We start from the raw sequence: 20,268 nt of genomic DNA, 5'->3' as shown, positions 1-20,268 counted from the left end.
AAACAGTGGTTGGTAAACCCATAATGTGTGGCGCTGGTCTGGTGAAACGGTGAAAAGTCTTTTTTGGGGGAATCTGAAACTTATTTCTTAAACAGTATTAGAGTTAATTGGATACCAGGATGGTTTATATAGGTCCATGAGAGTGGACCTTCATAAACACTCAGTGAGAATAATGAGCAGCCCTGGTGTTTGAACTGTGCTGTAAAAGCACACAGAATGAGAATGACAGATTATGAGAGCATGCAATGTAACATGGGCAGTAGATGCATGGAAGTGGATGCATGGAAATTGTTGAAAGAAATGTTGGAAAGAAATGTGTGAAACGCCACACGTCCACAGAGAGATTATCACGTCGTACACACATAAACCAAGGTTTAGACAAAACGCAAGACTCCAAAAACACATCAGTACCGAACAAAGGTGAGTAAAGTCAACAACTAGACAAAAAAAAGTCACATAAAACCACTGACCAATATCGACAACCTATTGTAACCGCTAACACACACACACACACACACTGGACACACATCGCGCCATGGAACATGGGATGAAAGGATTGATGACACAATGGGCATCACACATTTATTCAGCAAGTCGGCTACAGACCTGCTTAGGGTTAACAGTGGTTAAAGCAAAAACTCCCATTCATGTTTGAAAAAGTAGTAAATCCAAATCAAATCACACTGACATTAAGTCAACACCACACCAGCCTTGCCGAGGCATTGGGCTATTTAGGTTTTTTACTCACTAATGGGAGACTAAATAACAAAGTGGCAATTCAATATTAAGCACAGTACATTACTCTTCACAGTAGTTTATACAGAATACTAAGTGATGCGTTTCCTACCAGGGGCTCCCGTCATGAAAGAGGGCATCGGTTTCTCCTGTGTGGGGGTCTGGGAGCCGTCCTGGGTGTACCCCATCTTCATGATGCGTAGCTCCACCTTCAGCCCCTGCCCGTCCATGATGGTGGTCTCCACGGGGACGCCCTGGGCGGTGAACATCTCCTGGAACCTCTGGGAGGCCACCTCCGCCTCAGCCCGCGCGTCAAAGCGGATGTAGATGTAACGCTCGTCCTCGCGGTATGACTGAGGGTCCGGGGGACACAGGTCTCCCTCGTCGGCGCTGATGAAGGGCTCCTCCTCCAGGTTGGGTGGGAGGCGCGTCCGTAGGAGGCGGCGGAGGCGTTTTCCGGCCTGCCTCAAGGACTCGTCCATCTCACTGCCCGAAGAGCTCTCGGGCTCGCTGTCGGCGCTGTAACCCACAGTCAGCGGGCGGCGGCCGGACGACTCCCTCGCTGAGCCCACCGTCACCTTGGCGCTGTGGCTGGTCACACCAAACTTGTTGGTGACCTCGCAAGTGTACACCCCGGTGTCCTTGGTGGTGACGGCAGTGATGACCAGGGAGGAGGTGCCGTCATTGTAGATGTCGATGTGGTGGTGTTTGCCGTCGGCCAGAGACTCTCCGTCCTTCAGCCAGCGCACCTTATCGGGCTTGCCCTCGGCAACACACTCCAGGTGGATGGTCCCATTTGGCTCCTTGGTCTGGTCCTTGAAGACGTCCTTGAAGACAGGACGCATGTCCTTACGGGCTTTGTAGCCCTTGAAGGCTGCCTGGATCTTGACAGCAGCATCTAGAAGATCCGGCTCGTCCTTCTTAGTGAGGTCCGAGACCTCTGCCTCCTGTGAAGAAGTCTTCTGGACCACTGTGGTGGTCTGCTCCGACACCTGGAACATCTGGGCGTAGAACTTGTCAGTGGCGATGGACTGACCTGAGGAGAGAGTAGCCTTGCAGCTCTTCTTCAGGTAGGAGACCAGCGTGGCCTCGTCTTCAGAGCTAATGTATAGGCTGGGCTCCGCGGCCCGCTCTCCCTCTGGAACTTTAATCTCCACGTTCTCTAGGGCCTTCGCCTCTTGATTCTCACCTGCTGTCTCCTCCTTGGCTGGCTCCTTGGGCTCCTTGTCCTCCTCTGGTAGCTCTGAGATGGAGTCCAGGGTGGGCTCGCGGCTCATGCGCCGTTTCTTAGCCAGGGCCTCCCACAGGGCGTGGACGTCCCCCTCGGAGGCGGCCTCAGGGGGCAAGCTAGGCTGGATGCCCTCCTCAAGCTCTGCCTTATCAGACTCTAAGAAACACAAATAAGACCAGGGGTGGGTGGGGGGGGGGACATGCTAATATATCAATGAGTAGGATAGGTGAACTTGATGCTGCAGTCATATAGTGGAGCTATAGATCTCTCCCTGATACCACAGTTGTGGCTCCACTACTATTTAGGGTTTTGTACAGGAGAGGTGTTCTAAGTCTTGATTTGAGTGTTGGATCTACCACCACTGTTACATGCCTTGTTTTGGGGGGAAATAGCGCACAGTAGCGCTTTTGCGCTGGGAATGGGGATAGGAATGAGGCAAGGAACGAACGATAGGAGAGAGACGAGGGGTCTCACGTTGGAATCTACCTTTCAGGTTGAGGTTGATGGAGCTCTCGGCGTCTCCTGGGGTCACGCAAGTGTACACCCCCTGGTCGCTGGCCTCAAAGCCCTTGATGAGCAGCACCTGGCTCCTGCCCTCAGTGGTGGCCTGGTACTTGACCCCCATCTCCAGCTCCTTGCTGTCTTTCAGCCACGTGACTGAAACCCCCTCAGCAGAGAGCTGGCACTCCACACGAGCCATCTGGCCCACCTGCAGGTCCGAGGTGGACAGGGGCTTGTCCACTGTCACTGGAGCCTCTGTGGAACACACAGACACTCTGGATACTCAAATGTAGCATATACTGCTGTGCTGAATAAGGAAAGGCAGACGGTGGTTGGTCCTTGCAGGTGTAACCCCGATTTCCCACACGAAAGACTAGGCACAAACACAGGAACATCTTTATTTCATTAAATGGTGTTCTTGGCAGGTTTGTGCTTCCCGCTACTCCTTCAACTGCTTGCAACTTATTGCTAGGATATTGAGCTAGCCATGTGTAAAAGCCTGATTTACATGAGTCATTTTTATTCAAATCACTTGTTTTTTGTATTTTTCTTTATTTCAAAATATGTGGGTTTTTGGAAATTGATATGATGCATAACTTGATGTAAACATGATTTACAGTCATTGGCTCCAATGTTAAGCGCGCCATCAAACTTAAAGCAAGCTTGCTAAAATACTCTCAAACTAAAGACTAAATACCCCAGGGTAGTTTATTATTTCCCCATATTGGGTTTTCTGTGAGCAAATATTTGGAATTTCTATGTTTAATCAATATATGGCCGAACTGAGATCCTGTGTTTGTCCTGATTTAATCACTACATGCGGTATGACTAATTGAATCCATGTTTATCTCTGTAAAACCACATAATTCCGTCACCACAAACACCAAGGTATTTCTCTAGCTTTTCATGCTTTATTAAGGAAAGAGAGTTACAGGTTACCCCAGAAAGTTTATTACATTGAAATGTCCCTCACTATTTTCCCAAATTGATTGGATTTAATATTGTATTGTATAGAGCGTATTGTACATCACAAGCCTATGGTGGGAGGGTTACACATGCTACACAGGTAGTGTGCATGTCAGGACAACAGTTCCAAAGACAGTTTTGAACACAGACACTCACCAAGCTGGACGGTCTGAGGAAGCTGAACGGGCTCTCCCGTTCCGGCTTTGTTGATGGCTGCCACTCGGAACCGGTAGCCACCGCCAGGAATGAGGTTGTCCACGACAAACTCGGTGTTACACACAGGCTCTGTGTGGCAGGGCAGCCAGAGGGCGCTGTCGGCCAGTCTCATTTCCACCCTGTAGCCCAGGATGGGGCTACCGCCGTCATGGAGGGGGGTGAACCAGGACAGGGTCACTGACTGTTTACTCTTGCTGACCAGCTCTGGGTCCTCCGGAGGGTCTGGCACAGCTGGTGGAGAGAAAGGTGGGGTTACACACTGGACGGCAGGTCTGAACTTCTAGCTAATAAGTCCCAAACAACTCTGAGGTGACTGTATGGGCTGATATTGTGAGTATTTTCGGGAAACAAAAACGCACAAACAACCTACCAATGACAGACAGCTTGGCGATAGAGATGGCGTCGCGGGCTGCGAAGGTGATCTCCTGGATGGGCAAGGCTGGCGCCTGTCTCAGCACCAGGTGATAGGAGCAGCCGTCAGCCCGCATGGCCCAGGTGTCGCCTGCCTTCAGCTCGGCGCCGTTGGCGTACCAATTGACCTCGGCCTCGGGTACGGGCTCCGTCAGTTGACAGCAGAACGCCACGGTCTGGCCCACTACCGCCACCGTGTCCTCCAGACCCTTCACGACATCCAGCTGCCAGCCTAACAACCCACACCCCGTCTCATTGAACATCACGTCATAAGAACTACTGATGATTCATGTCAATCACCAACCTCCTCCCAATTAACCGCTAACCAATGGCATGTACAGAATTGTGCAAAAGGCACAATTGAAAGAAATTAAAAGACTAAACAAAATTCTAGTCATAAATAAGTCATTTTAAAATAAATATTTAGGATAACATTCCTGTCAAAGATCTTGTGTGCCACTTTTGCACGGCCCTGTGCCGACCATGTTGAACCCACCTTTGACTGAGAGCTGGGCAGATGTGCTTGCTGAGCCGGCCTGGAAGGCCACCGTACAGCTGTCCCCGACACGCAGCTCTTTCAGCAGCAGCAGGTGGCGCCGGCCGCTCTCGAACGCCACTATCTCCGCGTTAGGGGACTCCTTCACTGGCTTGCCGTTCAGCAGCCAACGGCAGTCTTTGGTCTCGGGACGAGAGAGAGCGCACTCGAAGAGCGCCTCGCCCCCGTCTATGGTGTCCAGGTTCTCCAGGCCCTGCACAATGTCGATGGGTTTGGCTGGGAGGAGAGGGGATGGGAGGAGGGGTTTACTGCAGAATAACATCCATTATGACAGAGTTACATGGGGCCATTTGATAGCCAAACGTAGCCTTCCCTCCCAGCCTCATTGAGGGGTGATTTAAGGTTCCATGGTGGCTTAAAGGTCACGTGACCTGTTCAAGATGAGCTCTTGCATAGTATTTACAGATATCGAAGGGTTTTCCTGGTCGTTTTTTTTACTAGCAGCTACTTTTAGCAGCAACCTGTTGACAATCGGTCACCACTGCTCACACACATATAGTACGCACATTTTCAGCACGTCTTAAGAGGGCTTCTCATACATTACATTTACATTTAGTCATTTAGCAGTCGCTCTTATCCAGAGCGACTTACAGTAAGTACAGGGACATTCTCCCCGAGGCAAGTAGGGTGAAGTGCCTTGCCAGAGGACACAACGTCATTTTGCACAGCCAGGAATCGAACCGGCAACCTTCTGATTAATAGCCCGACTCCCTAACCGCTCAGCCATCTGAGTTTGTCATAGTCTGTCTCGGCTTTACATTGTCCGGCTAGGATAAAGTTTGCCCTTTGACCGGTGCCAGATGTAACCCTTTATATATACAACATCGTCTAACAAGAGTAATTGCAAGATACGGGTTAAGTGACAACAGCACAGTCTCACGCAAGAACAGTATCACACAGAGAGACTGGGATTCACTCAAAGGTAGGGGCTCTTTCCACGTGGAGAGGAGCTCACCTTCTACCTCCAGCGAGGCGACCACGCAGGTCCCCTCTGCCTCACAGGAGTAGGTGCCCCTGTCCTCGGCCGACACGCGGCTAATGAACAAGCGGGCCACATTCCAGTCCTGCTCCACCACCACCCTCTGGCCGTCCGGCTGCAGCGGCCGACCATCCTTCCTCCACTGGGCCTTGACGGGCCGGGAGTACTGGCAGATGAACTCAGCTGGCTGCTCCTCCAGCACTAGCAGGTCCTCCATCTCGCTCACCACCTCTACTGTGGGGTCTGACAGTGGGAGGGGGGGGGGGGTCAGGGGTCAGGGCCGGATTGGATGGGAGGGGGTATTAGGGTGTGGGGTCTTGAGGACATGCACTGCTCATGCCGACTGACACCTGGGCTTTGTCAACCCCAGCACACTTTGGATTACAGTGTGTGGTTTTTTTCTTTGTTTTTGGAGTTCCCAGTGAGACTAGAAAGTGAGGGGGGGTCCAATTTGCAGAGTGTGATAGAGGCACTCGGCATCACTATTTAATCAAATATTGGTCAAAAAGCCCAACTGTCTCAGAACAAATGTCTGCTTACAGCCAATGAGACAGAAGGGGGTGAGGGGCGGAGAGAGAAGCCAGACTGAGAGTGGGTGTATAGAAAAGGTTAGACAGTTTAAGTGCTTGCAGGCCAGGGGGCGTGGCAAGGGGTGTGGCTGGGCAGACAGCGATGAGGCGGAGGTGAGGGTGACAGTGGTGGTTAGGTATGGGAGACGGGGCAGCCAAGGTGGATGGGTGGAGCAGCACTTCCCTGATTCCACATTCTTTCTGAGGCACTGCTTGTAGAGCTACAGTACAGCAGTACAGCAGCAGTCCACAGGGCTAGTGTGTAACCACACATCAAGTAACTGTATAGCCTTACAAGTACAAAAACAGCTGAAAAAGCCCACAAAACCATAAGCAACCATATTGGTATCCACACATCACACATACTGCCATGGAATTACTACTCATTACCATCTTGCTGAGGTTTGCATGTGAACTAAATGATCTAAGAATGGGTGAGGTGTATATTTAAAGAAAGAAGAATCCATGTATGTAAATGCATTTGTATTTGTTTTTAAAACTGTGCTGTACTCATTAGGCTATGGTTTGGAATTGTCTTAAAGATACCAGTTGCTGTAGTGACTGTAAATAGACTATTACTTCATTGTTCAAGGTTTAATAAAAAAAGAAGAAGCTCCTGGCACTTTCCTGCAGTGCTGCACCCACATGTATGTTTTGCGCTTTTCAAAGCCTACAGCACGACACATTTGACCGTCACCAATTAGTGAAATGACCAGCATGTCTGCTCATGCAAGGATGGGGCACAATTCATGAGCCATGTCACGCGTTTTCAACCGACTGAATGCTGATTAGAGGGAGCTCAGGGCCTTTGCACCTCTCCTCCTCCCTGATACCTTTGACTAAGAGCTTGGCGGTGGACACCAGGCTGCCAGCCTTGAACGTGACCGTGCCCGAGTCGTCGGGCTCCAGCGTCTTTAGGGTGAGGGTGTGGACGTGGCCCAGGGACAGCCCTATCTCGCTGAAGGGGTTGTGCTCCAGAAGGGTGCCGTCCAGCCACCACTGCACCTCCCCTGCTGCCCTGCCAGACAGCTGGCAGGAGAAGGTGGCCCACTCGCCCATAAAGACGTCGATGGTCTTTAGACCACACACTATGAGGACCTCTTTGGCTGTAGAGACACACACACACACACTAAGGTGCTCACGTAGTTCATATACAGTTCATAACTCGTTTCAAGGTCAAAACCGCCTCTGAGGAACAAAAAAAAATGCTTTGGTTGATGAAATTCAAAGTACATTCGATGTACAGGGTAACACAACAGCTGGAAATGTAAATGAGATATATTTAGAAAGAATTTGCCATTTACGTTAATATGAATTTCATTACCAATTTCCCTATGAAGGCAAATACTTCTGTATGGGTAAAACATTTAGAAAAAATAAATAAAAAAGATTCCAGATATTTTAAGGATTATTACATCTTTTGACCTTGTGTAATACCAGGTGGTTATGTAATACGAGTGGTGATGCGTGTGTCTGGATTTGATACCTTCTACAGCCACTGAGCATGTGGTCAGCTGGTCTCCTGCATCGCAAGTGTAGTAGCCGTTGTCCTCGGGCTCCACGTTGCGGATGCACAGCTCCTGAACGCACCCCTCCTGCTTCATCTGGTACTTCTTACCCTCCTGGAGCACCACCCCTCCTTTCCTCCACTCAACATGAGCGCCAGGCTTGGACATCTCGCAGCTGAGGGTGATATCATCTCCCTCGATGGCCTCCTGGTTCTTCAGCTCCTTCTGGAAGAACACCGGAGCACCTGGTAGGAGTTGAACACAGCAGAGAGACCGCATCAGTGTCTGAGGGGAAGGACCGTTGACAAGCAGCCTCGGTGGGGGGGATGGTTTCTCGGGCCGGGTGTTGACGAGAGACTGGGTGCGTGGTTGAGGGCAAGAGAGAGTGAGGCAGGACTTTCATTTTTTGGGTATCTTGATCCACAGTCTTCAGTTTAGGGACAGGGACTGTTCTTTCTAGGGTCTGACGTGGTTCTTTACCTTCCACGGTGAGGGTGATGGAGCACTGGGCGTCTCCGGTGTCGCAGGAGTAGGTCCCAGAGTCCCCGGGCTCCAGGTTGTGGATGCGGAGCTGCTGGAGAGCCCCGTTCCTCCTCAGGTCATACTTGGGCCCCGCTTTGACCGTATCGCCGTTCCTGACCCAGGTGACGGTGGCCTCAGGTTCAGAGATGGTGCAGGAGAGGGTGACAGTCTCACCCTCCAGGGCCGTGGTATTGTGGGGCTTTTCTAGGATTAGAACTGGAGATACGGAGAAACCCGTAGCAAAGTTTACGCGATGCTTCTCCAGAATACGGACTCAGGTTCTAGTTCTTGTATTTCCTTGGCCTACAATGCCTTATGCACTCTTGATACAGTAACATGCTTAAATGGATAAAGGGGATAGATAGCACTGTTCCTTCAGTTCACAGTGATTTTTTGTCTGTGACAAGACTCTTGTCTGTATCATTTCATAGCATATTTACCCCCGAAATAAAATCACGGCCAAATGGATGATTAACTGAAGAGAGGTTAGGATGGGAAGGATGGAAAGAGGATGGTGCAGAGCAGGTGAGAGAGCGTTTCCCACTGGCCAAGGCAAGCAGTTGCATGAAAGATATGAAGAGGCGAAGGAGCCTGAGGATCTTTAGAGGAGGGGCTCGTCTCCTTTACCTTTAGGCTTCTCCTCGACCAGAAGGCAGGCCACGCTCTTCTCCTCCCCCAGCACGAAGGCCACATCCCCACACTCGTCTGTGGTGACCATCTTCAGAGCCAGGCGGTGGACTCTGCCCTCGCAGCTCATCTCGTTCAGGTCGTTATTCTGGAGCAGGTTATCCCCCAGCCACCACTCTGCTCCAGACACCCCGACCTGGGACAGCTCCACTTCAAACACGGCGTCCTGTCCGGTGGTCACTGTGACGTCGTGGAGCTTGCGGGTGATCCAAACGCTCTCTGGGGGTGGGGGGGGGGCGAAGGGGGCGTGTAAGAGGGCTGAAAGGTGATTGAGGCTGAGGCACCTCAAGGTGTAAGTGGTGAGGAGGATTCAGAAAGAGAATTAAATGACATCCAGTCTATTTCTCTAAATATCTATAACACTTCTTCTAGCTTGGGAGACACGGACTGGTTGGTTGAAAAACGATTAAGTGAACAAGACCTAATAAACTAGCCCAATACACAGCGCCAAACTATACGACGACTGACAGATGGAAGACGCCCGGTATGATTACTACAAGAGAAATGTATTTATGAAGACTCAAACTCTTCAATTCATAAATAATTCATGCACTAATAGTGTATCCAATCCATATTTAACTTCAGGTCAACTAGAAGGCTCCTGCAACGAATTTAGAAATTCCATTAGACACACATTGGAGGTTCTGACTAGGGCAGTGTAGTTGACACACACAATATAGCAGGCTGTAATAGGCCAAAGTGAGACAGACCCCGGGGACAGTCGGCTCCTTTACCTTTGACAGTCAGGGTGGCAGTGCTCTGCTTGTCCCCCGTATCGCAGGTATAGTCTCCAGCATCCTCCGCCTTCAACTTGAGCACCACCAAGGTATGGATGGAGCCTGTCTGCTCCATGGAGTACTTCTCCCCCTGGGTCAGCAGCATGGAGCCCTTCCTCCAGGTCACACAGCCCTCTGCGCTGGTCGTCTCGCAGGACAGGGTGGTGCTAGCCCCCTCCACTGTCTCCTGGCACGTCAGCTCCTTCTTGAACTCCACGGGGGCCGCTGCCACAGAAACAGCATCCCCAGATTAGGACGGACGAGTTTGTTTTTGTTAATGAATGTCGACTCTAAAATACAAATGTATTTGACAGTAACAATTCAACCATCCAATGATACCCAATTTATATACTCACAATGGTAACAGTTCCATAACAACAAAGCATAGCACAAAAGAGAAAATGTTCCAGTTAATATTCAGATTGACAGCTCTTACATTGCACTGGTGTACCTACCGTAAAAGTCACACCTGGTTGACAAAGTAAACATTTTTTGCACAAGATTTCTTCAACAAAAAGAAAACATGAATGCAACAAAGAATCATGCCGTAGACAGTAAGGGATGACACTGGAGAGAGAGAAGCGGAGGGCTGGAAACAAACACAGGAGTGGGAAAAAGTATAATTCATTTATCCCAGAGATATGCAGACAGTTTAAATGTGCATGGAACATGAAAAAAGGGAAAGTGCCAGGCTCAGTGTTTGAAAAAACAAGCAGTTAGCGACGACAGTTTCCAACGTCGGGTTGGGGGTGACTGAAACAGCCAACAAGGTAGATAAAAGACTCCCAGGGGCAGAAGTATGTTTGGAAGGAGCATAAATGCCCATAACATTGGCTACAATAAAGTGAGAGTGCAAGAATAGTGTGAGAGGGGGGTCATTCAGAGATGGTTGAGGTCAGTTTAAGGTCAGTTGACATGGTACTGGTAGCATCTTCTTCTTACCTTTGACCGTCAGGCTGGCTGTGGAGGTGTGGTTACCCACCGAGAAGGTGACGGTGCCTGAGTCGGCTTGGGTGACGCCCCTGAGGGTGAGGCTGTGCGCACAGCCCTCGGCCCTGATCACGTTCATCTCATTGTTCTGCAGGGGGACGTCCTGCAGCGTCCACTGGGCCCGGGGCGTGTCCGTGTGGGACACCAGGCACTGGAAGTGGACGTCGTCGCCCTGGCGCACCACACAGCTCTCCAGGAACTTGACGATGGTCACCTCCACCTCTGTTTGAAAGAGTCGGCATTGTGGCTTGGTTACTAATGAGAGCCAACAACCCCGAGGCTGAGTTAAGTTTACTGATGGCTCCTTGGGGTTATGCATGATCCGTAATATTTCTAACAAGAAAAGATTGTGACTAAAACAGTGAGATGGGTGGAAGTTCAAAAGAAAACAAGTATAGATGTCAAAATAAACAAACAGAAACCAGTAATCCATGGTGAGGTATAAAGGGTTAATATCTGTAAAAGAATGATCTCTCCTGTGAAAACAAGAGGCAGAGAGGGTATGGTTGTGAGACAGACACTTGAACAAAAAGCCGAGGCCTTGCAAAATGGTGAATCTTGCAACGCAGTGAAAGGTGAAAGAAGCGCTTGAAGGATGGAAGGATGAAGAAGGATAAATAACACCGTGAGGCACTGAGAGTGGTACGGCACCCTCAGTATTCTTCCTGGTACAAAGTGAACCGAGTCATGAAGGCAGGAAAGTGGAGGAGTGAAGTGTGAATGCAAGCTCACAAGATGATAAAAGCAGATGACTGGAAAAGGAAAGGCTGTTTGTGAAGGACAGCACAGCAGGAGTGCCAGTAACCCTACCCTTCACTGTGAGGTTGGCTGAGACCCTCTGGTCGCCTGTCTCACAGGAGTACTCCCCAGAGTCAGCCCCCTGTAGTTTAAATATCGTCAGCTGAACTACAACTCCCTCCTGTCTCAGGTGGTACTTGCTGCTGGCCTCCAGGAACGTGTCCCCCCACCTCCACACCACGGCCGCCCAGGGCCTGGTGGTCTCACAGCGCAGGGTGGCCATCTGCCCTGCCTCCACCTCAACATCCTGGAGCCCACTTCTGAAGAAGACAGGCGAAGCTGTGGGGGAGGGAAAAGGTTGTGGGGGGGGGGGGGGGGGGTCAGACAGAGAAATGCTGAGGGAAATTGTCCTCCTTAAAGCCGAGATGGTCATACTTGTGAAGAAGGGGGACGGATTTACAACAGAATACACAGATAAATCCACTATATCTCGGTATACCCTTGACGGTTAGGAAGGCCGTGCTGTGCCGCTGGCCGCTGTCAGCGGTGTAGCTTCCACAGTCATCCGGGTCTAAGTTATGGATGACGAGGCTGGCACTTTTCCCTTCCTGGCTGATTCTATACTTGGCACAGGGGCAGAGACCCACTTCTCCCTTCCTCCACTCCACAGGGAGTCCAGGTTTAGAGAGCTCACAGTGCAGGGTGACACTGCCCCCCTCCTCAGCCTCCTGGCTCTGTAGCTCTCGTGTGAAAACGACTGGAACAGCTGACAAACCACAACCCACATGCCCCAAAACACGATTATTATAACTAACTGCAATACATGTGGCTTAGGCACTGTGTTTAACATATTTCTCAATGAGAAGGAAAGGAGGACTGACAGGCCCTACCATTAACTGTAAGCCAAGCCAAGCTCACTATATCTTCTGTGCCGCAAGTGTATCTTCCCATGTCCTCAGACTTCAAGTTCCAGATCTGCAGCTCAACAGCACACCCTATCTGCTTCATCTGGTATTTTCCTCCAGACTTCAGCTGCTGTGTTCCCTTCCTCCACTCCACAGGGAGTCCAGGTTTAGAGAGCTCACAGTGCAGGGTGACACTGCCCCCCTCCTCAGCCTCCTGGCTCTGTAGCTCTCGTGTGAAAGTAATTGGAAAAGCTGGGAATGAAGAGGTTGGATGAGTATGACACGTTTATTCGTCGACCCATCCAGAACCTGCGGACGTCACCAGCTTTTAAAGTGATGCAACGTTTCAGACACACACAGACTGACACGCAAACAAAGCACACACAAACATGGACGCCCAAGATGGAAAAACATGAGAACGGAACATGACATCAGTCACAGGTTTGAAGAGAAACAGAAACGGTATATCCAATACCAACTACACAGCAAGAGAGACACTTGGTAACAGTGTACACTTGAAACTCAGGACACAGAGCAGAAAACAGACATCTCAGCCTGTCCTACCCTGGAGCGGGAGCACTGCATCCATCTCCTCCTTTGCACTGTCTGGTTGGGCCCCAGAGGGAGTTACTGGTGCCTCTACAACCACAAACATGAGGGCAGAGTACTTACACTGAGTAAAACACAAGACCCATTAACTGAAATGGGGGCCACACAAGTAAAACTAGCTAATGAATAGGCACTCGCTGACTGACTGACTGATAATACACATTTTAACGTGACATCGATTACGACAATGCAAGACAGATTCCAGGTACTCAAGCCAGCAATGTAGAAATGCAAATAAAAAGCAGTGCATACTCTGACAACTCAAGTATGGCTCTCTAATCACTGACAGACAGTGACTGACAGACAACGGGAGCCTTCATTAAAAACCAGCCAAACATGATTTTCTACAAAACTTTCAGTTTTTACTGTAGCATCCTGCTTGGAGAGTTCTTGTTTTGAGTTGTGTTCAGGAACAGAAGGTTTCTCTTTATCTACTGGTGCAACGGGTCTATGTCAGGCTTTTCAACACCAACATTCAAACGCTTAGGTTTGTAGACCAATTAAGCAACAAGGGATGCTCAGATAACAACAAAGACACCAGACAGACACTCTGCACAAACAACTATACAACTAAAGTAGGACACAAACTACCTTTAACCTGAATACCTTTTTATCCTCCATACATCAAAAAGTTATTTGATCATCAAACAGCTGCTTTAAATTCCCTGTCTACAGTACCTTCTCCGCCCTGTCTGGTGCCCTGCTTCTAAGTGTTCTACCTAAGCTGCTCTGTGTGTCAGGGCCTGAGAGGAGGTGTAGAGAGAGAGGAGATGACCGTGCCGCTCTCGGAAAAACAGCTGCATATGGCTTCAGACGTAACAAACCTAACGGACCATGAAGCAGAGAGGGCACTACCAGTAATGGCAGCTAAAGATGAGGTGAGTTCAAATGAAGGGGTTTAAGCAGAGATGACAGGTGGACGAATTGATGTAAACATAGACAAGCTACGTACACTTAAGAGAAGCCGAGCAGAAGACTTGCATCAGACTTTGACGTGACCACAAAGGCATGTATCAAAAGCACAAGTATAAGCACAACCAACACCTGGTGTTCTCCTACCAGGGGCCCCAACAACAGCCTCCTTGTCCCCAGTCTTCTTCTGTACTTCTGTCTCGGTGGCAGCGGGGGCAGCAGGCTTCACAACTACGGCAAATACCCAAGTTATCACCCTCTACAGAATTGTACCTGAAATTACTGATGGAGCACCAGGAAGGCAAAAACAGAAAGGCAAGCCTACAGAGAGGACTGCTAATGTCTACCTTCTTCATTGACTTCTGATTTGTCTTTGGTCTCCTTTTTCTTAGGTTCTTTTTTGGGCGTGACTGCAGAAACCACAGGTGCAGCAGGTACCACAGGTTCCTTTGCAGGTACCACATGTTCCTTAGCAAGTACCACAAGTTCATTTGCTGGTACCACAGGTTCCTTTGCTGGTACCACAGGTTCCTTTGCAGGTACCACAGGTTCCTTTGCTGGTACCACAGGTTCCTTTGCTGGTACCACAGGTTCCTTTGCAGGTACCACAGGTTCCTGTGCAGGTGCCACAGGTTCCTGTGTAGGTACCACAGGTTCCTTAGCAGGTACTGCAGGTGCAGGATGTACAGCAGGTACTGCAGCCGCAACCAATGCTGCAGGCTTCGGTACTAATATGAAACAAGAAACTGAAATAAACTGGTCATCCTTAAATATAATTGCTCAAAGCATCAGGTCTACTTCAATTGTATACTGCCTAATTGAAACAGTACGCAGCTTCAGTCCTGCATTCCAAACATCATTCCAGATAATCAGATCCAATCCAGCTTTTTTGCCAAGGTGCAGTACAACTCATTACTAACCAATCTGACAAACGGAACACAGACAACTATGCAAAGCAGAGGCAACAACTAACATCCCTTAAAAAACACAATGCTGTCAAAGAAACAAGATACTGATACATATTGTCTAGCATATTAGCAAAGATCCAGCTAATTATATAAATAGCAGTGAAGCAGCCATTCATCCAACCATTTCCTTTTCCCTACCTTCCACTTCTGTTGCCTGCTTCACTGGTCCTTGAGTGATGGGAGCTGCAGGAACTGAGGGATTCTCTGGTACTGTAGCAACACATGTCACACTTTGAGATGCTAGACTCACACTCAAACAACCATGCAGCAAAGCGTCAAACTGCTGATTTTAGCTTCACTCCTTCACTACTGTTTTTGGTCCTGTGCATCTCTGGCTCCGGTTTTACAGATGAGTCAGAGCCTTTTACGCTATGATAAACATTGTTGAAACTTTGTTCAAACGCAAATCAAATGCAAATGCATTCAGAACACGTCAGGTTGACTATTGCTGCAAGCTATGAACCCGAAGACTTAGATGCCAGTAGCAGCCTGAAGATGAAGTTCAACATTTAATACACCATCCGGTCATCTATGGAAAGCCATAATGTAGCTTGACAGAACTGACAAGAACATAGAGCTGTCAACTCCAAGCAGCCAGGCCAATCTAGTCCTTACTTTACCTTCTCCAGCATCTTTAGCCTCTTGCTTCTGGGACTTCTTAGGAGAAGTTGGAGCTATAATGCAATATCAACACTTCAGTCGGTGCACATACAGTTGATGGAATACTGGACACAGTGTGGTCCACATGTCCGCGTGGTTGGGTTTGTGAACGGTCCCTTTCCTAGTGCCTACCTGCTTCCCCTTCCTTGGGTGCCTGCTTCTGATTCTCATGCTTGGGAGTCTCTACAGGTGTGTGAGGCTTTGGGGCTAAGATAGAACATTCCGTAAATCTTCAACGCTAACAAATCAACAGTACCACAGGCAGAGAACGAGGAACTGTACAATCAAAACAGCCATGTTCCACATATATCTCAAAACAGAACAGGTGGAAAGTTGAGGGACAGCAGAACGTTACGTCAAGTCAATGTACTGGCCAAACGAGTCAATTCCAGCAAAACAAAAAGCTCTTCTGCACTCAGACAGGAATGTTCAGACTGTGAGCAACACATGAAGCAATAACTGACAAACCCACTGAACACCAATGGAGATAAAAACTGAACAGCAGAACAGTGGCAAAAGCATATCACAACAACATGTAGCATGTTGACCTGTGTACCACACCATAGATAAGCACAACGACGTAGGAGTTGACGTTACTGACATAGCTGCACAGAGGCTGAAGCATGAAGCCAGATTGCACATGCCCGCTGCCCTGCCTACCTTCTGTTGGTGCCTTGCTCTCTTTCTCTTTGGAAAGTTCTGGAACAGCTGCAGTGTCCACCGCTGTGGTAAAACATTGGGTCTTAGTATGCTAAACCTCATCAACACTCAGAAAAGTTACACACAAATCAGACACAGACTGTTTGCCGATAGACGGATGCAACAAACACATTTGGATCAAGCATTGAAAATCCTGATAACCCGTTAGCGAGGACCACTGACTTCACCACGGGCAGACTGCAGACAAACAGAACAGACATTACCCAGACGCAAAGAACACCAGGCTGAACAAGAAAGCATCCTTCTAGAGCAGGGGTGGGCAATTAATTTTCCTGAAGGGCCACATAAGAAATTTGGACCGTTGTAGCGTACCGAACCAATAGGCTGAACTGAATTCTGCTCAATATACATTTTATCACTTTATAAAAAAACAGTAAATGATATGGTTTTGAGCTGATACTGGTAATACATGTTACAATAAGGCTATGAAAATATATCAAGTGTCTTTTTTTTTTTTACATACCTTTAAACCTTCACAAAAATACATAAGATGTATGTTAAAGACCAGCAATCGATTAACTTTATACAAAAGCAATAAGTGCTTTTGATGTTTTCCAGTTCAGTTTTTCTCACTTAATGAGAAAAATCCAGTCTGTCTTGGGCTTGAACAAGTGCATTGAAGTCTGGTTGAATGTCTGAGGTAGATATGCAAAGGACAGCTGACTGGTGATCATCAGGGTCTGCAGATTAACTAACAAACCAGCGACCGACAGTTTTCCACAAACTAAGCAGTCAGCTTTGCCTTCAGTAAACAGATACTTAGAAGTCCATGTCTTGTTAAAAACTCTACATTCTGTATCAACCTTTCGTTTTTTACCGAGAGCGGACATTTTCGAGGGCTAACCAACAGCTAACTCAGTGTCTCCTGTCGGTGAGGCTGCATAAGCGCACATACGTAAATCGCCTGATCAATGTAGTCTTTCAGGACTACAGATTTCCTACCGCTCAACACTTTTTTTCTTTTCTATTTACTTCACGCGGGCCGGACTGGGACAGCCCGGGGGCCGGGTGTGGCCCGTGGGCCGGGTGTAAAATGCCCAGGTCTGTTCTAGAGTAACAAATGACAAGCGACAAACAGCCCGTCACATAAAACTCCTTGATCCCTGATCAAACAATGTAAGCGCTACCAGTTAAACAAATGGAAGAGGAGGAGGAGGGTCGTCCTTGATGTAAACAGCAACAGCTGGAAACAGTGGCCAATCACTGTGTAAACTGCAGACAGCAAGGTGAAGCGGTGGCATCTCCTCTCCTCATTCCATCCTACCTTGGCTTCCCTTTTCCCCCTTCTGCTTTTGAGTTTCTTCTTTGGTAGCTACTGGAGCAGCCGGGGCCTCCACAGCTAGGATGAAAGAAGTGTTAGAGATGAAGTAGCTCATTACCATTCACCAGTCTCAGCTGTCATGTCTGGTACCAAGCAACATGAGAAGCCACTGACATCTTAACCGACTGAGAGTAAAATAAATAAGTATCACCAAAGGTCATCAGATCTTCACAAAAGCACACTTTTTAAGAACGATAGACAAACAGCGACTGACATTTTTACACAAAATGGTGGTACAACGCGCCACAGACCAACAAAATGTAAGCACTGGCTCGTCGTCACAAAAAGCAGAGTCGCAGCGGTACAAACTGCAGGCAGAAAGCCAAAGCGGAGGCCATTTCACCTTCTTCACCTCCCTCCCTACCTTGGCCTCCCTTGGTTTCCTGTTTCTGAGGCTCCTCTTTGGAATGGACTGCAGGAGCAGGGGCCTTCAAAGCTACAACAACAATTCCTACTATAAATGGAAACCTCCAAGACAGAGTACTGTAGGTGATGTACCCGTACCACTGTATTGTCTATCACAATGAAAGTGGAGCATTCCAAATGATAAACAAAAGTTGGAGGATCCAGTCTGAATGACCCAGAAGAACATTTTGCTTAATGAATAGGAGGAAAGGAAAACACATTGACAACATGTGGAATGGAAACAAAATCAGGACAACAGTCACAGACAGAGTACAGGAAGTTACAGACAAACAGTACACAAAACATTGAACGCAAGACATTGAAAACAATATACAATATACAAAAACACAAACCTATGGCTTGAACAGCGAAATGATTCACACTCACACGTGTTGAGAAAAAGGGCAGAAGACAACATAAACATATGACACAGAAACCCTTATACAGGTTAAATGGTATACCGGTAGTAATCATGAAAACAACATCCTGGAATTCAGGTACATTTGAGCAACAATACAAAATGCATGAAGGGATTCACATCCAGATAAAACCATTTCCTCCTACCCTTGATCTTGATGCTGGCGGTGGTCTTCAGGTCTCCACACACACAGCTGTATTCTCCACTGTCCTCTGGAGCCACTTTGCTGATCAGGAGTTCACTCACAGAGGCTTCCTGCTTCATCTGGTACTTTCCTCCAGACTTCAGCTGCTGTGTTCCCTTCCTCCACTCCACAGGGAGTCCAGGTTTAGAGAGCTCAAAGTGCAGGGTGACACTGCCCCCCTCCTCAGCCTCCTGGCTCTGTAGCTTCTGCTTGATCGTCACAGGCAATGCTGACAAACCATTGTTTAGTTAGACCGTTAGTAGTGGAAGCTCTTCAACAACACAGAGCAAAACCTTCAAACAAAGACAGCAATGAGACTGTTAACACATTCATACCATTGACTTTGACGGTAGCGTTGGTCTTCTGGTCTCCACACTCACAGCAGTACTCTCCACTGTCCTCCACCTTCAGAGTTTTGACCTTGAGCTCCAGAGAAGAGTCTCTCTGCTTCATCTCATACTTGTCTCCGGCCTGCAGATTCTCTGAGCCCTTCTTCCACTGAACTTTGACCCCAGGTTTGGACAACTCACAGCTGAGGGTCACATTCTGGCCTTCCGTGGCCTCCTGGTTCTTCAGCTTCTGTTTGAAACTCGGAGGTAAGGCTGGGGTGGGGGTGGGGGGGAGGGTTTGGGGTGAAATACCGCCACATTGTTGGTTAATGTAACCCTGGATTAAACAATCCTTATCTGGCAGGAAAACCAACAGTGAAACAGAGAGGGGTTGCAGATGACCGGGAGGATGAAGATGATCTGTCGTTATGCTAGCCTTTGGAACCACAACCGTTCCAAGGGTCAATCAATGGACTTGACGTCTTGCTCGAAGAGGCTTTAGTATGGCGTGAGCTCAACATGACCATGGTAAAGATGGTCGAACAGCTCAAACAGAGATTGAAATCCTTCCCAAGTGCAAAAGGATCAGCACAGCCAAACAGCGACTTCACAGCAACAACAAAAAAACTTTTACAGAGACAACTGTTTTCACAGTTCTCAACATTCAGACAGAGAAATCCATGGGATAACTTTACGTTCCCATCTGGGGAAAAACGTGTCAGGGTTCTGTACATATTGTAAAAATGGCTATGAGAAACCTATGAGCTGGATATCTCACCAGACAGGTGAGACCAACGCAGACCATTCAAGAATGGTTGCCAAAAAATTAAATGATGATGAGGTTTAAACTAAAGGCACTGTGGATACAGGCATCCACTTATCCCTCGACACGACCGTGCATTTGCCAATGCATATTCCAGAGACTGGGGATGACATTCAAATCCACATAGTGTGCTTCAACATCAATTTCAGACAGGAAATTGAAAGACCGATTCAAAACTATGGTCTCCAGTTGATCCAATCGTTCCATCTACAACAGCTCTAGAGCTGTAGATCCACGGAACTAAGCGTTTCCCTTTGACCAGGAAGTTAGCGTGTGCCCTCTTCTCCCCAGCCACCACAGAGATCACGCCAGAGTCTCTGTAGCTAAGCTCTCTGACTGTAAGAGAGAGGTGTCCCCCCTCGCACGCCTCCATCTGATTGAGGAGGCTGGGCTGCAGGGGGGTTTGGTCGAGGCACCACTGCACACAGGGCAGGTCAGTAGGGCTGACCAGGCACCTGAATTTAGTTGTGTACAAACTGCAGGCAGAAAGCCAAAGCGGAGGCCATTTCACCTTCTTCACCTCCCTCCCTACCTTGGCCTCCCTTGGTTTCCTGTTTCTGAGGCTCCTCTTTGGAATGGACTGCAGGAGCAGGGGCCTTCAAAGCTACAACAACAATTCCTACTATAAA

General features: G+C 48.5%; 1 protein-coding gene across 1 annotated transcript in view; it reads right to left on the bottom strand.

Annotated features, from left to right (window-relative positions):
• Nucleotides 1-20,268, bottom strand: part of LOC134036510 (obscurin-like) — a 71,256-nt gene that overhangs the window by 15,814 nt on the left and 35,174 nt on the right. Inside the window, exons 45-70 of the mRNA XM_062481494.1 lie at nt 18,823-19,089; nt 18,450-18,716; nt 17,845-17,916; nt 17,424-17,498; nt 16,100-16,162; nt 15,572-15,646; nt 15,400-15,453; nt 14,918-14,989; nt 14,159-14,539; nt 13,959-14,042; nt 12,855-12,929; nt 12,276-12,572; nt 11,885-12,151; nt 11,335-11,724; nt 10,600-10,902; nt 9,616-9,882; nt 8,822-9,100; nt 8,153-8,410; nt 7,651-7,917; nt 6,998-7,270; nt 5,572-5,838; nt 4,557-4,832; nt 4,020-4,292; nt 3,590-3,880; nt 2,453-2,722; nt 848-2,122 (exon numbers count right to left, since the gene is read on the bottom strand). Coding sequence (XP_062337478.1) covers nt 848-2,122; nt 2,453-2,722; nt 3,590-3,880; nt 4,020-4,292; nt 4,557-4,832; nt 5,572-5,838; nt 6,998-7,270; nt 7,651-7,917; nt 8,153-8,410; nt 8,822-9,100; nt 9,616-9,882; nt 10,600-10,902; nt 11,335-11,724; nt 11,885-12,151; nt 12,276-12,572; nt 12,855-12,929; nt 13,959-14,042; nt 14,159-14,539; nt 14,918-14,989; nt 15,400-15,453; nt 15,572-15,646; nt 16,100-16,162; nt 17,424-17,498; nt 17,845-17,916; nt 18,450-18,716; nt 18,823-19,089 — 6,738 coding nt within the window. The remainder of the gene's footprint in view (nt 1-847; nt 2,123-2,452; nt 2,723-3,589; nt 3,881-4,019; nt 4,293-4,556; nt 4,833-5,571; nt 5,839-6,997; nt 7,271-7,650; nt 7,918-8,152; nt 8,411-8,821; nt 9,101-9,615; nt 9,883-10,599; nt 10,903-11,334; nt 11,725-11,884; nt 12,152-12,275; nt 12,573-12,854; nt 12,930-13,958; nt 14,043-14,158; nt 14,540-14,917; nt 14,990-15,399; nt 15,454-15,571; nt 15,647-16,099; nt 16,163-17,423; nt 17,499-17,844; nt 17,917-18,449; nt 18,717-18,822; nt 19,090-20,268) is intronic.

Source organism: Osmerus eperlanus, chromosome 16 (genome assembly GCF_963692335.1).
Source record: "Osmerus eperlanus chromosome 16, fOsmEpe2.1, whole genome shotgun sequence".
In the NCBI taxonomy this organism is placed as follows: Eukaryota; Metazoa; Chordata; class Actinopteri; order Osmeriformes; family Osmeridae; genus Osmerus; species Osmerus eperlanus.
This window is presented reverse-complemented; position numbering and strand designations above follow the sequence as displayed.